We start from the raw sequence: 16,579 nt of genomic DNA, 5'->3' as shown, positions 1-16,579 counted from the left end.
AATCACCAGGATTGCAGGAAGAACTCGTCACTGCTGCCTAATCCGGGAAAAATTTCAAGGAAAATAATTCAAAACTAATATTGTACTTCACATTATTTTACTGGCACACAGAAATCTAAAGGAAACCTTGATAAAAATACTAAATTTATAGAAACATAAACCCAGCTAACCAAACGGTTAAGACCCCTCCTAGAGTTTGTTAGAAGACCCACGAAGATTTTTTTTTACAATATTATTAGCAAACATTATTTTTTTGCTCAACATCATATTAAATAATCTTATTTTTTTTTTATGGAATAGGAGGACAAACGAGCGTACAGTGTTAATTAATCAACGCCGCCCACACTCTCTTGCAACACCAGAGGAATCACAAGAGCGTTGCCGGCCTTTAAGGAAGGTGTACGCGCTTTTTTTGAAGGTACCCATATTTTTTATACAATTGATAGAAAAGAATAATATTTATTGCAACAACACTTGGTAAACGTCTTGAAGCAACATCAGTTCGTAAAGGGACTTTGATATGGGGAGAAGAAATTAAAAGAAACTCTCAGCCCATCTTTAAAATCATATAACAACTTAGCCTACTTAATACATTATACAATTCCAGACTACTTATCATATATAATCTTATTTGTTCGTTGTTTCGGGAATATATTATAAATTCAAATATTAAATGCTATCTGTATAAAGCTTTTTATTAATTTCAACCACACGGGAGCGTGTTGAAAATCATCCTAATATATCATTTTAATTATCATTCAAATGAATACGAACCAGCCGCGAGTAGCCATGCGTCACATAGTTTTTACAACTGATCCCTGATTTCTTTTCGCTAGGAGTAGCGGCAGGGTAACTAAGGTGTGGTCACTGGTCCCTGGGCCAATGACCTTGGCTCGAGCCATTACCGGGCTATGATAATTAGGTAGACAATTGCCTTTATAATTACGCGCGGTGATTTAACAAAGATACGTGAAACACGTAAAATGTGACCGATGCGGCAGTATGTTGATGGGCACAGTTATAATAATTATTCTGTTTTCGGGGATCGTAGCGCGAGCGATTCATTATTGCACTTATTGCATTCATTTACAACAAAACTGATTTATATTTTTAATGTTGAAAGGAATTTACTAAGAAAAACGCAACGGCAGGTCAAAGATGGAAAAATTGTTGTTTTTGTATTGAAATTGGTGCGTTTGGTGTTCAGTAAAAATTTTTTTTTGCTGTTTTATGTTTTCATTATAACAACTCGAAAATACTACAGCACTATAAGTTAAATCTACAGTGCCTACGTTGCTAGAAAATCTATGCCTGCACAGGAGCCTGGCTGGGTGAACGCGCTTTTTTGAAGATCTGTCCTAGACACTAAACAATATATCTCAAAATGTCTCTCTTAGCCCACACAATCTCCAAAACAAAATGGCGGATCGTATACCGGCATGAAAGTTTGTATTGAAAGTGAGGTCATACAAGTTTCACAAGTACTTAACTAAAACGTAGCTTGATTAGTTCCTAGCGCGTCAAAAAAGTTGGTAGCACACAACTTAACGCTTCGAAATACAAAGTCAATTAAATGTTCTGATGGTGAATTACGAAAAAAAAACGGACAAGATCTCAATCAAAGCACTATACACGCTGTCTATAATAACCAATTCTAACAACAGAAGCCAAAAGTTGATACAAAAAAACCGTGTTTTCCATTACTAAACGTATCATTACAGCATTTAGCCGACTCACTGTCATTATCGAAGTTCCGTAATGGAAATAAGAAGACAATGGAATACTATTTTTGGCACTCCAATAATAATACATTATTTGCGTTGATTGCCTATTAATTTTTTTTTATGATATATAGGCGATATGACGGGTGGAACAGGTGAGCAAACTGATAAGTAGGATCATCGTTCACAGTGATAATAAAATGATCACCAATCACATGGCAATTCCTGAGTCACATGTGTGTCTAACACAACCCATAAAAGAAAAAAGTTCAATAATTAAATTTTTCGGGATATAAAATATTGATGACGACCGATTCTTAGACCTACCAAATATATCCCTACATAAAATTTATCGTATACTACAAAAATTATTGTATTAGATTGTCATCTTGCAACTCTATTGCGGATCTGTGGATGAATATAATATAAAAATCGCGATACAAAAATAGGTGATAATCGTAGACGGGTGAAAATTTGAAGTTCTATGTATTTGTATAAAATAAAAATAAAATGTTATAAAAATAAAAAAATATATTATGGATATGGTCACCCTATTATTTAGGTTGTATGAAAAATTAATGTTGGCCAATTCTCAGAACTACCCGATATGCAAAAAAAATTTCATACAAATCGGTTAAGCCATTTCGGTGGAGTTTGGTAACTAACACCACACCAAAATCACATGTCATCATTACTATAATTAATTATTTTTTCTAAACTGCTGATCTAAATAAATTTTATTTTATGTCAATAAGGGACGAGATGAGGAGGACGTTCACCTGATCGTAATTGACACGCCCTGCCCATTACAGTGCAGTGCCGCTCAGGATTCTTGAAAACCCCAAAAATTCTACACGTCTCCTTGAGACAAAGATGTAAAGTGGTCAAATAATTGCCCAGTAATTTTCACTAAATTAATTAACTAATTTCTTTTCCCATTACAAAACAACCACCATAAAAGAACATTAAACATAAAAACCTAAAAAAAGCGTGTACACCTTCCTTAAAGGCTGGCAACGCTCGTGTGATTCCTCTGGTGTTGTACGCTCGTTTGTCCTCCTATTCCATAAAAAAAAAAAACAATAATTATGTCAATAGGGAAAAATATTGTTCACGTAAAAGAAAATAATTTGCAGCGGCTAAACCATTTGGCTTTATATTCATTTTCCCTAATGACTCTGGCTCTAGATACTCATTATTGCGTCATAAATTCAAATTAATATTTGAAGTATTCATTTTTCTAGAACCATATAATATTACATTGATAATGTTGTAAATTATAACACAATAACAATGGGCTTGTTAATTAAGTAAATGATTAATTAATGAACTAAGTAATTGCATAATTATTATTTATAACATTCCAAATCAGCATAAAAGAGACAATATTATCTTTCTTAATGATGATGACTTTTTTATGGAAGAGGAGAGAAACGAGTGTATGGGCTACGAGATGTTCAGTGATCACCGCCGCTCATATTCCCATAGGAATCACAGGAGCGTTGCCGGCCTTTAAGGAAACGTGTACGCACTTTTCTTGAAGGTATGTCGTATTGTCCCGAAAACACCGCACAAGGAAGCTCATTCCACAGCTTGGTTGTAAGTGGACGAAAGTTCCACATCCAGATGGTGGAGATGATAGCGTGTCATGCGAAGGTAGATATCGGCAGCAGAAATCAGGTCAAACAGAACACCTCCCTTGATAGATGCGGTAGAAGACACGCAATGAAGCGACATGTCTACGCAACGCCATGTAAACGAGTTGTCAATGAGCACTGGATCCTCGACAATTCGAGCAGCGGTCAAATAAGGGTCACATATTTTTATTTTACTATGATTCAGCATTGAAAAATACATACAACTTAAAATTTTCGCCAATCTACGATCTGTTCCATCCACAGATTGCGGATCTGTAGGGTATAGGGTTGCAAGATGGCAATCAAATACAATAATTGTAGTACAATAAATTTTCATGCATAGTTTATAATTACAATTTAATTAATATGTATTTGAGTATGAATTAATTTATATGGCAATACAACATATGCTGGTCAGCTAGTATATTATATATATTATAATAATATAATAAAAATATAATAATATTGACACACTTTTTACACAAATTATCTTGCCCCAAGTTAAGTATTTATAGCCTGTGTTATGGGTTACAAGACAACGATATATTTAATACAATATAGTTACTTAAACATACATAAATACATTTAAACATCCATGACTCGGAAACAAACATCCATATTCATCAAATGCTTGCACCGCTAAGGACCGCATAGGATCGCTACCACTTGGCTATACAGGTCGTCAATTATACATCATCTACTCGCATACAAAATAAACAATAACTATAAATAAATTACGGACTGTGAACTAATATAAGTTTAAATACTACATACTCCATACAGGATTGATAAAATGAAGTCAACACATATCTCCAATCATCACAAAATCCATTCGTAATAACAAAGATGTTGTTGAAACTTATCATGTCAGAAGTACACTTAAATACATTTGAACAGTCATTCACCTTAACCTTCAACCCTTTAAACAAGGAGAGATCACTATCAAATTTATGGATTGAAGAAGTTTTTTAGAAAAACATGCTTATAAATTTACTTTTAAGAACTCTGTATTGTACATACAGGGGCGTGCATATCATAATACAGGCAATTAGGCAGTGCCTACCTCATTATATACCTAATTAAATATAGCACTAGTGTTAAAGTTAATTTAGTTTAATTTGGTTCCAGTATTTTACTATCAAACTTCTATTGAACACCCACTCATAAAAATTTTCCTTACGCTAGATATTAAATACCTATGGTAAGCAATCTTTGCTTATTCCAAAGCTCAACTACAACTAGTTAGATCCAGAGTGCCTACCTTACTAGAAAACTAATGCACACCCCTGTGTACATCTCTAACAGATAACTAAATATTTAATATTTATCATAAATGCTGATCTTGATAAAGTTCTTGTAAAACTAAACACACAAGTGCCAAAAGGGCAACAATGCCGAGGCTTGGGTGGTGGTTAAATATCCTAAATCAGTCTCAACAAGAAAGTACCCGTAATCATAAGGAGTGGACCGTGCTGAAGGGATGAGTAATAAATTGGAATGGCTAGGTCAGCACAGGCAATTAAATAATGAAACAAGGTCCTCTTTCCATGTCTTGTTGGCCCCACTCTATTGTTCCGCCTCTTTTAGAGTAAGTTTTAGATACCAAGTGCTAGAATAGTACCACCACCTTTCCATAGCTTGAGGACTGTTGAAAGTGACTATTTTAATGCACACTGCATGAGTCTTATATTACTCAAATATATTAATAATATATTATAAAATACACAGCACAATAAAAAACTCTTTTTATTTGTTTCTGTTGCTGAATTGACTGAAATTGCTATATTTTTTATTGACATAGTTATACATATATAGTATATGTGTATATATAAACATTGTGAATTTAGTAAAAAAAAATTAGAAAAATATATATATATAATTTATGTAACAATGATAAAAATACTATTATTTTAAAATGTATGTACCTATATATTAATTCTGGACAGTACTACAAAAATAGAAATATTCATCCTTATGATGTAGAACCAACAATTTGACATACGAGTTCCTGGATCTAATCCCTCTAAGCGCAAGATACCAAGATTCTTGGATTCCCCTACCAGCGGGAGGCTCCTTTGCACAGGAGACTTTGGCTAAATTATGGGTACCACAATGGCGCCTATATCGGCTGTTAAGTGTTACACTCTGATGGGCGCCTATGAACATCTTATGTCTATAGGTGACAAGCGCAATTGTGGTGCCACTCAGAATTTTTGGATTTTTCAAGTATCCTGAGTGGCACTGCATTGTAATGGACAATGTGTATTCATTATCATCAGTTCAACATCCATCTCTTCATAAAATAAATAAAAAAATATTTCAAGCTGTATGCTTATACAACAAAAAATTAAAATTTAATCTGACACTATAATATTTGTTCTAATAGTACCACGGAGCAATATTATATTTTTATGCTGCCTTTATAGCATGAATCTTGCAAGTAGTTGATGTCACAACTGGAGGATAAACAGTGTGAGATGAAAGTAACAGAAAATATTAGTGACAAAAACTATAACATTTATACAAATGTTGCACAGATCATCTGTTTTTTAATGGAAATCTAGTTAATAAATTCCTTAATTAGTTTAAATCATTTAAAAAATCTTGATATACCCTTATCATAATTATTCATGTCTATTTGTCTAAATATATATTTTCTCTGTCTAATCTATAATATTACATTGACTAAAGCTAGTTTTAAAATTGCTATTATTATTGTATTTTAATAGTTATTAATTTATGCTAAACATGCTGTATACACACCCTCGTGGAGTTGCAGCCTATCATTCTATCCTATCTATATCTAGCCTATCTATTTAGCTGATAGTTTTTCTGTTAATTATGTATTTGTTGTAATTCTGTTGTGTACCTATTAAATAAATAAATAATAAAATATATTAACTATCTAGAGAAATTAAGTGTACTGCTGTAGTGTGAGGCTAAACAGGAGAACATCTTTCAATGTGAAACAATAAAATTATTGAAAATTATAAAAAAAGGATGTACTTGAGACCCTTGTATATTGGTTATTAAGATACTATTTAAAAATAGTGGTCACAATATTGCTCGGTAGTTAAATATCAAAAACTCTTACCTTGAAAACTTGTCTGCCAATTTTTTTCTAGTCTGCAAGGAATAAATCTGTCCATAGGCTCTGGGCGCACCAAAACAGATTGTTTTCGACTCACAGGACTGCATTGCTGCAGGAGCCTTCTTTCGTATGATTCACTAAACATTATTATTGAGTTTATCACAAGTCCTTAAATTAATTTTAAACAGTCAATTATGTATGGAAGAATAAGACTAGAATGTTTCACAGAAACTCGCAGGTTATCATTCAATCATAGTATCGATTTTTTATTATATGTAAGAGTGTACCGCATCGGAAGGCTCAATGTTTTGGAATAATTTGATGTGCAACAAGAAGTGTACTCAGTGAGCCTCTTGACTATCATTTGAATGCATTTGACATGTAGAATAGATCTGCTTTCTAACGTGAAGTTTTCCCGCAACTAAATACTTGTAACCACAAATATATTAATATTACACTTTTAAAACACATTTATTGTAAAATTCATATGAAAATTATACAATTATGTACACAATTTAATGATTTTTGGGAATGATAAAATGAAAACGATACTGTTTCTGGCACAAAGTTTGGTGTTGCCATTTTCAATTAAATTTCGAAATTAAACGGTTTTATCGTAGACAAAGAATCACTATCGAATAATAATTATTATGTTCATACTTTTATACTAGATATCATAATGTAATGATATTTTATATTTAAATGCATTGGCACAGCGAAGCTTATAATTTTATTTAGTTTCACTAGTGGTAATTACAATATAACATTTATAATTATGCTAAGTAACAAAGGTCTTATTACTAAATGCATTCACTTTTAAGGTGAATAGCGCATGCTAAAATATGTGTAAAATAGTTTTATAAAATAAGTATAAGTTATAAAACAACTATTCTAATATTATTTAAAATTAGAAAATTAACAAAATCTACCAAACAAGTCAAGATATAGGTACTAAACAAACCAAGAATACACAATTAATTATTTAAATAACAATATTTTACAGTGCAAAGTAATCTATAAATGAAACAACCGGAAACAAACAGCAAATGCAAAAAATCATATATATAACAAAACATTTAGAAGTTTTTAAATTTCATTGATAGTTACATCAATAGATCTTGAATATGAATGATGAAACAAAGAAGAAAAACAATTCTATATTCTATTTATTACTTTTACAGTGAGATAGTTTCATACATAAATATAAAACAATTTGAAATATACAAAGTTTATTCAAAGTGATCCATTGGCTGCGTTACAGTCCTTTAAGTGTTGAGGCCAGTTATCAATTATCTTTCCATGGGAAAATTCTTCAGTGCCAATCGTATGGATTGTTTTAGGGACTCCAAATTATCATGGTGTTTAGAGCAAGCTGTACTCTCTAAAACTGACTATAAATTATAATCCAGCGGGTTAAGATAGGGACTAGACGACGGCCAGTCTTGAGCTCCGGTAAAGTCCGAAACGTTCGTTTCCAACGAAGACAAGAGACAAAATCTTTTGAGTTTTGCTTTCGGACAGGACTTCTTCGAATTCCTTCCTTTACTGCTTTGACCACTTTTTTCGTACGGATACAGGGCACTACGTGGACAGCCTGATCTTTTTCTGTCACAAGCAGAGGAGGTCTCATTTGTACCTATTAATAGCCCGGTACACAAACATTTTAGTAATACCAAGCGTATGGAGAGTTTTAAAAATTGCATTTGGCTCCATACCTTCTTTGTGTAATGCAATCACAGCGATATTGTACAATGTATTGGCGCCAAAATGAAAAAACTCAATGAACAATCATAAAAAATGATAAGTTCCAATTTCAAATTAAATATTTTGTTTAATTTTAATTGTAATAGTATATATGGCCAAACTAAGTATGTATTATATTATATAATTGAATCAGAATCCTAGATTTACAATATAATAATTGAACGTAATTCCAGAAAAACGTTCCAAATCACAATCATGTCAAAATTTAGTTAAGAACGCAACACTGGTTACGTGATTCATATTAACAGACTGACAAAAATTATGTCATTTAAAGAGTGAGTAGGGCACTCACTCTTTAAATGACATCATAACTTAGTAGCCCAACCCACATGTATGGAACACACTAATATTTATTAAACTTTAAAGACGAATTCCAAAAATGTGATGTTTGTGGCATGGAAAGTTTTTCAGGAACTACGTTCAATTAAAAATAATAATTTTATATCCTCAATTGTTGAAGTACTAAGGATCTTTTATCTGATAAGCAACAGGGTTTTGTCAGAAAAATATCTACGATGTTATACTTTTTGAACTATACTAATAAAATTATAAATGACATGAGCAATAATAATGAAATTGACGTCATTTATACCGACTTCAGTAAAGCGTTCGATAAGTGGACCATTTAAAAAAAAAATAACTTAGGGACATCTATGGCAAATCGGAAGAATTGCTGACATGGTTAACATCATATTTGGCATCCCAAACGCTTGTAGTTAAGGTTATTGGTTATCTTTCCCGAGATTGCAGCTATCCGGGCTGCCACAAGGCTCGCACTTTGGCCCCTTATTATTTACCTAGTATTTAGTTGCTTATGCACTATATGAAGATGATTTATAATTGTATACGTTGGTAAAATTTTTGGAGGACCAAAAATTGCTTCAAGATGATATTGACAATCGCCACTAAATATAACCGCAATGAGGATGTTTGCATACTTTTAAAATGAGATCTTTGCAAATACGTGGAAATGCTTCACAATTATTTCTGTGTTTACATAAACCTTTAAGCTATGATATAGACAATCCTTCGCTTTTATCACAAATTGGTCTGCATGTGCGTGGTTTTAATTGTAGGCATAGATCTTCCCCCCATGCTCATTTAATTCCACCACAGTAATTATGGCTTAAACTCTCCTTCACAGCTAATGTTACAATTATATAATAGTATTTTTAATATAGATGAAAGCATTAATGTTTTTTTTTTAATCTTAATTTTAAAAAACAAAATTATATTGCTCTCCGAAAATTGTAGATTTTAGATTAAAAAATATTCCATGTATTTAGTATAGTAACGTTGTGCCTTCATCATTTTATTGTATTTATTAAATTCTTAGTGCATAAGTTTATTAATTGTATTTAGTTGGTAATCCTTTTTGTATAAATAAATCAATGACGTTCTATACATATAGACAATCATGCACGTCATACAAAATCAAAGCCAAAATATGGCACATGCCACAAATGACATCTTAATATAAGCTTCGACTATACTGCGTCTATACATTTCTGCGTTTACTCCAGTTTAAAATATTATTGGTCAATAGGCAGCAATGTAAACACTTTTTCAGTTTGAGCTGGGCATTTAAATTTGTAAGGCATTGACTATTTGAAGTTTGAGTATGTTGCATCACTTTACATATTATATTGTAATTGAAATGATTTGTAAATCGATTAAAATGTTAATCTTGATATAAAAGAGTGGCAAAGAGCTTCTTCTCATTAGCTCAACCCTTTACGAAGTAGCGGTAGATTCAGTAAGAAAAAATATATTTTTGACTTTCATAAGTGTCATTTCCGTGACCGACACTTAAAGTGATTTTGATTTGAACCAGATTTGGACAGTGATATCAGTGGAGTAGCAGTTAGGTTACACTCAGACGAGAAAGAGGGTTGCTTGAGGGTTTTAGGTTTGTCAGTGTGTCCCTATTTTCTGATCAAGATCTGTTCAGACGAAGGTTTTATACGTTTTTAATCAAAAATCACAGTCATATTATAAAGGCGAAAGTTTGGATATTCATTTATTGGTTTGTGTGTATATTTGATACATCTTTTACACTCTAAATGTTATTGGTTCTAATAAGTTAAGGTATCCTATAGGTTCTCATTATAATGAGAGTAACAAACAATCAAAAATAATATTTTTATTTACATAAAATAATTGGGCAAACTGTTTATTAAAATATTAAGTTCCCTGAAATTTGTTAAATTTTGTCTTTGAGACAAAGAAATCTTTTCCAGAGTATCTTTTTGGTATTTGAAGTGTAAGTGGACACCATCATATCTTGGTATGAGAGCATTTGTCAAATTATAAATATGACTAATTGGTCTTTTGTATGTGCGCAAATTTGCATAATTGTGAAAATATATTGACTTTCAAAACTTTTAAAGTTAAAAAAGTTTTATTATACTTTATGAGTATGAATTTTTAAATGCTTAAATCTTTTAGTGTTTATTTTTCGTGATTTCATTAAATATTGTTTTTGCACTGTAGGTATTTGTTACCCCTTCAACACTCTAGGCTCTTATAATTTGATCCCTTTGTACGTTGAAGTAACAATTTTAAACAATACATTTTACTGCAAAGAACTCATGTCTCAATAATACGTGTACAAGAATTATGTAATAAATGACTGTATAAAAATGGAAAAACCAAAACCATATAATATAGGTAATATACGTAAGGAATTATCAAAAAAAAATGGAAAAGTATTAAAATTATTTATTCCTACTTTAGTTGGTAATATCACATGAAGTTTTTTTTTTGAATTTGGCGCCTTTTGCTAGGTTTAGCTTAAAGTTATTACTCCTAAAGTTTTACTACTACAGCCGGGACACATTGTATAGATGGAAAGAACTTCGCAATAATATTAGGTATCTTAGCGCTATTCAAAGAAGTATCGTTTGAATTCATTGAAGATGGAATTACTCTTTTATGCCCTCTTTTAGATTTTAGAACATTTTTGGTTTTTGCATTTTCGATTTCGGCTATCAAATCGGCTATAATAATGGTGTTACGAGATTAGACTGGCTGAATGCACAACTGATTCGAGCCAAAGAAATAAAGATTATAGCCGTTATCTGTCAAGTGTTTTGTTTTGGCGGGAACGAGTGAACGAAGGAAGGCGCGCTTATACAAAAAAAAATTGTTTAAATTATTGTTCATAGTGCATATATTTTTCATACTTGTAAATTGTTTATCCTGGTTTATAAATATTCGATTTTTGTATATATAAATTGTTAAGTGCGCTTCCCCATCGCCATGGGGAAGCGTACAGGTAAAAGGCCGAAGAACGGCCAGAGCGACGCAGAACCAGCAGACGATCTTCCCCTATCCGAATCCTCGGTATCTGACGCGGAGGTGACTGAACGTCTCATTGTAAGAAGAAAGGATAAAGAGAAGTATACCCCTTATAGAGCGACAAATTATTATAGGTTATACGACGAAAATTCAAATAAGAAGGAATTTATTGTATTTCTCAATCGCAAGCAAGGTGAAGTCAAAATATCAGACAAGGACAGGTTGGGTCTGTCAAATGGAATCAGGAGGCATTGCGTATCGGGTGTGTTGCACCTGAGGTCCGTTAATGCTTTTAAAGTTGGTGTTACCTTTGACCTGCCTAACAATGCGAATGTATTTTTAAAAAATGAAAAGTTACTTAGCGAGTTGGAGATGGTTGCCTCAATTCCGGCTTCTGAAACGGAGGTCACTGGAGTTCTTACTTCTGTTCCCACTGATTACTCCAACAAAAAAATTCATCAATTAATTGCATCGAGTAAAAAAGTTATTGCTGTGAGAAGGTTCATGCGGCGAGTAAAGGACCCACAGGGTGTTGTCTCCTTTGTTCCAACGCAAACTGTTGCAGTCACATTTGCATCAACGTTGTTACCTGAGTATGTAACACTTGATCACTGGAGGCATGAGGTTAATGTATATGTACCCCCTATTAAACAGTGTCTACGCTGTATGAAATTTGGCCATATTGCTAAATTTTGTAGAAACAATGAAGTTTGTTCCATATGTTCTGACAATCACAATTTTAAAATGTGTCCAAAAACTTTAACAAAATGTGCCAACTGTGGTGGAGATCACATAGCTATCTCATCTACCTGTCCTCTGAAAAAACAAAAAATTGAAGAAAACAAAGTGAAGTCCCGTAGTGTTAGATACTCAGATCTCTTCAATGAATCTGCTTTCCCTCAAACTCAAAGTATATTGACACACACCTGAGCAATCTTATAAAATCTGACAAATTTATGAACCTCTTGGTTGAAGCAGTTTTACAAATTTGTACAAATAAAGATAAGTTAACTATAAATTCAAATAGTATTAAGGAAATTCTGAATAACACTTTTAGAAAAAAGACACCTAGTTAATTGTTATTATGGATACATTGAATATAGTGCAGTGGAACGCTCAAAGTATTATTAGTAATAGGCTTATTTTTACAAGGTTTTTATATGAAAATCATATCCATATTGCTATAATTTCGGAAACTTGGTTAAAACCACATCAGTATTTTTTAATAAAAGGCTATAACACAATAAGGAATGATTGTGGTAATAAACACAATGGTGTAGCAATTTTTATTCATAATAATATCACATTTTCTAACATAAATACATATTATGATAGTGCTCTACAAAATGTTTGCATTAAAATTAAAATTAATAACAAAGAACTGAGTATTGTGAGTTTTTACAGTCCTTCCAATTCAAATCCTCCATTTAATAAAAACAATTTAAACAGTTTAATTAAGTCCATTCCAGAGCCAATGATATTTGCAGGTGATTTCAATGCTCATCACATGTTGTGGGGATGTGTTGATACATTGCCTCGAGGTAAAGATGTTTTAGAGGTTATAGATGAGAATGGTCTTGTTATTCTGAATAATGGTCAAGCTACCACAATAGGATCTCCATCTTGGCGTCCTAATGCTCTTGACTTGACTTTGGTAACTCCATCTTTGGCTCTTTTATGTGACTGGTCAGTTATTGACAGTCCTCTGGGCAGTAGTTATCATCTCCCTGTAATAATAAAAATGGCAGTAAGTAGTGATAGTATTAGTTTGCAAAACACATTATGTAATAATCTACATTTGCCCACTCACCCTAATTATAAGCAGGTGAATTGGAATATGTATAGTAACTTAGTTGTTTCTTATTTGGATGATGTTAAATTTGACACTTTATCTTCAATAGATGCTTTTAATTCCTTTTGTAATATTTTACTTTCTGCTGCCAAGCAGTCAATCCCTAGCTGTCTGTTTTCCAAAAGTTCTAATAGTAATAATGCTACTAGTTCTTGTTCACAAAAATCTTTTAAATATCCTTGGTCGCCTTGGTGGAATCAGAGGTGTACAGAAGCAGTTTTAAATGCTAAAAATGGTTACATTAATTTTAAAAACAACTCCACTGATGAAAATTATGTGGAGTTTAAGAGATTGCGGGCTTTAAAAAAACTTATCTTAAAAAGTGAAAGAAGAAATAGCTGGATAGGCTTGTGCAATTCATTTAATCGTTGTACTCCTTTGTCTTCAATTTGGAAATACATGCGCAAATTTAACAAAACTTACATTCCTGACAGTGTGTTGAATGATAGTTGGATTCCAGATTTTCTACAAAAGTATACTTCTGACTTTGTATCAAATGAGTTAACTAACTATGTAAATGTTGTTAATGATAGTAATAAATATTTGATAGAGCCTTTTTCTTTACAAGAACTAAAATCCGCTTTATTTACTAGAAGAGATACATCTTTCGGTCTTGATACCATTCCATATATTTTACTCAAAAAACTTAATTGCCACAGTCTCAACATCTTTTTAAATAATCTTAATCGCCTATGGAAGGAGAATACTATTCCTGCAGAATGGAAAACAGACTGTTTAATCCCAGTTTTAAAGCCAGACAAAAATAAAATGTTACCTGACTCTTATAGACCTATAGCTCTCACGTCTTGTGTTGGGAAGATATTTGAGCAGCTTCTGAAACAACGTCTCGAGTTCTTTATAGAACAAAATTGTCTTTTGCCTAATAATCAGTTTGGTTTTCGCAAAGGTCGGTCTTCTAGGGAGAGTATAGCGCAGTTACAGCTTGATGCGCATCAATGTTTAGCAAGTAATCAATATCTTTTGTCTGTATTTTTTGACATCTCAGGTGCCTTCAATAGTGTAAATATTGCCGTGCTTTGTGACGAGTTATCAATGTTAGGGATACCAGGTAAAATAATAAATTGGATGCAATCCTTTTTGACTGACAGAAAAGTATATGTAAAATTTAATAAACATTTGTATGGACCACGACTTTCTTCTCTAGGTGTTTGTCAGGGGGGAATATTGTCTCCTTTAATTTTTATTATGTACATAAGACGATTGAACCTTATTTTGGGGCCAAATATAGTAAACCTACAGTATGCAGATGACTTAGTCGTCTATGTATCGGGAGTTGATCTGATTAATTTAGCCGCTACTATTAATAAAGCACTTGTAAATTTATATCAATACTTTTCTTATCTTAATTTAAATGTAAATCCAACCAAATCAAAAGTCTTTGTGATTGGTCGTAAACGCATCATATTGCCTCCCATTTTATACAATGGCATTCCACTGCCTATTTCATGTGACATAAAATTTCTAGGTGTAACATTTACTCCAAAACTTTCTTGGAAAAAATATACAGATAGTGTTATAATTAAAGCGAATAAAGCTTATAATGTATTAAAATCTTTGTGTGCAACGTCGTGGGGAGCGGACCCTAAAATATTGTTAATTTTGTATAAATCGCTTATTCGTATTCATTTTGAATATGGCTTTCATTGTTTCGCCGCAGACAGCAAAATTGTTAATAGTCTGGATAAAATACAAAATAAATGTATGCGTACAATATTGGGTGCACTTAAAACTAGCCCAATAGCTGCTATGCAAATCGAGGCCAACCTTCCTCCTTTGTGTATTAGATTTAGTTATCTTAAAGAAAGATTTATTTTAAAGCTCTATAGCTTGCTGACGAACAATCTTCTTAAGAATCTTATTGCTTATCAATCGTCTTCATTTCCGAGACAGTTGTTTATCTTGCAAGATTTTTCTTCATTTTTTAAATTTCTACAAGATTTAAATATTCATCGGAATAATGATATACTTCCCTGCCATGCAGGTTCTTTTCGATGTAAATATTCTGCAATTAATGTTGTAATAGATCCAAATTTAACTTCAAAAGAGGAGGTTCATGTATTATTGTCAGAATGGTCTAATTATAAATTTGTTTATACGGATGGCGCAAAAAACAATAATAATGTTTCTTTTGCAATCTACCTTCCTGAAATTAGGAAGGGTATTGGCTTTAAGATTAATAGATATGCCAGTATTTTTACTGCTGAAGCCGTCGCTATTCTTTTTGCTTTAAAGCATATTAAGAAACAAAATCAACTTAATAAGAAGTGGGTAATAGTTAGTGATAGTATGAGTGTGTTAAAAAGTTTGTCAAATAACAAAATGAGTGCTAACATCAATTACATCATTTTTGCTATAAAGGAATTGTGGTTCGAACTATGTTTAATCGATATTAAAGTGGATTTCGTTTGGGTCCCGTCCCATATAGGAGTAGCAGGAAACGAAAGCGCTGATTTTCTAGCTAGAACTATCATTAATATATCCGATCTATCCCTATATCCTAATTGCAAAGATCTAGACATTAACATACCATATACAGATATAATAAGTAATCTAAAACAGCGTATGACTCTTCTTTGGGGAAGATATTGGTACAATTGTACAGAAGTTGAAAATAAGGCTCATTCGTATACTTTGTTAGATAATCCCGTTAATAGCACACCCTGGTTTTGTAAGTTTAAAAATAACGCTCACAGAAAGTTCTATACTACAATAACACGAATGCGTATTGGTCACTATCGATTGAATTTTCATCTTCATCGCAAAAAAATTGTCTCCTCTCCTTTTTGTGACCATTGTAATAAGCAACAAGATCAGTCTCTGGATCACATCTTTTTTGATTGTTCGTCCTTTGGCATACAGCGCCTTGTGCTGATGGATGAGCTACTGGAAATATATGGTGCACCCAATATAATCCCGCTCTCAGTAATAGATCTATTAAAGGACACATCAACTTATATGTCCTTGTATAAATTTGTATGTAGTACTGTAAATACATTGTAATTTGTAGATACATACGTTGTAAATTTGTTTATAATTATGTAAATACGTTATAACTTGTACATATACAACTAGTAATAGCATAGCGCAATTCGCGAACTGAACAGATAATGTAAATAGGTAGGTATTATTCTAAAAAGTTATGCAAATTACACTGGATTTGACTTTAAGAAAAGGGGAAAATTATTAGAGACTA

The 16,579-nt window shown here is 32.3% G+C and overlaps 1 protein-coding gene and 1 long non-coding RNA gene across 2 annotated transcripts in view; both read right to left on the bottom strand.

Annotated features, from left to right (window-relative positions):
* Positions 1-7,000, bottom strand: part of LOC126964652 (fizzy-related protein homolog) — an 84,947-nt gene extending 77,947 nt beyond the window's left edge. Inside the window, exon 1 of the mRNA XM_050807896.1 lies at positions 6,453-7,000. Within this exon, the coding sequence (XP_050663853.1) occupies positions 6,453-6,594 (142 nt within the window). The 5' untranslated portion in view covers positions 6,595-7,000. The remainder of the gene's footprint in view (positions 1-6,452) is intronic.
* Positions 7,001-13,001: 6,001 nt separating this feature from the next.
* Positions 13,002-14,388, bottom strand: LOC126964699 (uncharacterized). The gene is made up of 3 exons (XR_007729417.1): positions 14,141-14,388; positions 13,324-13,591; positions 13,002-13,240 (listed from the first exon to the last, which is right to left on the bottom strand). It is a non-coding gene; the product is annotated as an uncharacterized LOC126964699 (long non-coding RNA).
* Positions 14,389-16,579: the final 2,191 nt, after the last annotated feature.

Source organism: Leptidea sinapis, chromosome 5, assembly GCF_905404315.1.
Source record: "Leptidea sinapis chromosome 5, ilLepSina1.1, whole genome shotgun sequence".
Lineage (NCBI taxonomy): Eukaryota > Metazoa > Arthropoda > Insecta > Lepidoptera > Pieridae > Leptidea > Leptidea sinapis.
The sequence above is the reverse complement of the archived record's forward strand: the minus strand, read 5'-3'. Positions and strand labels throughout refer to the sequence as shown.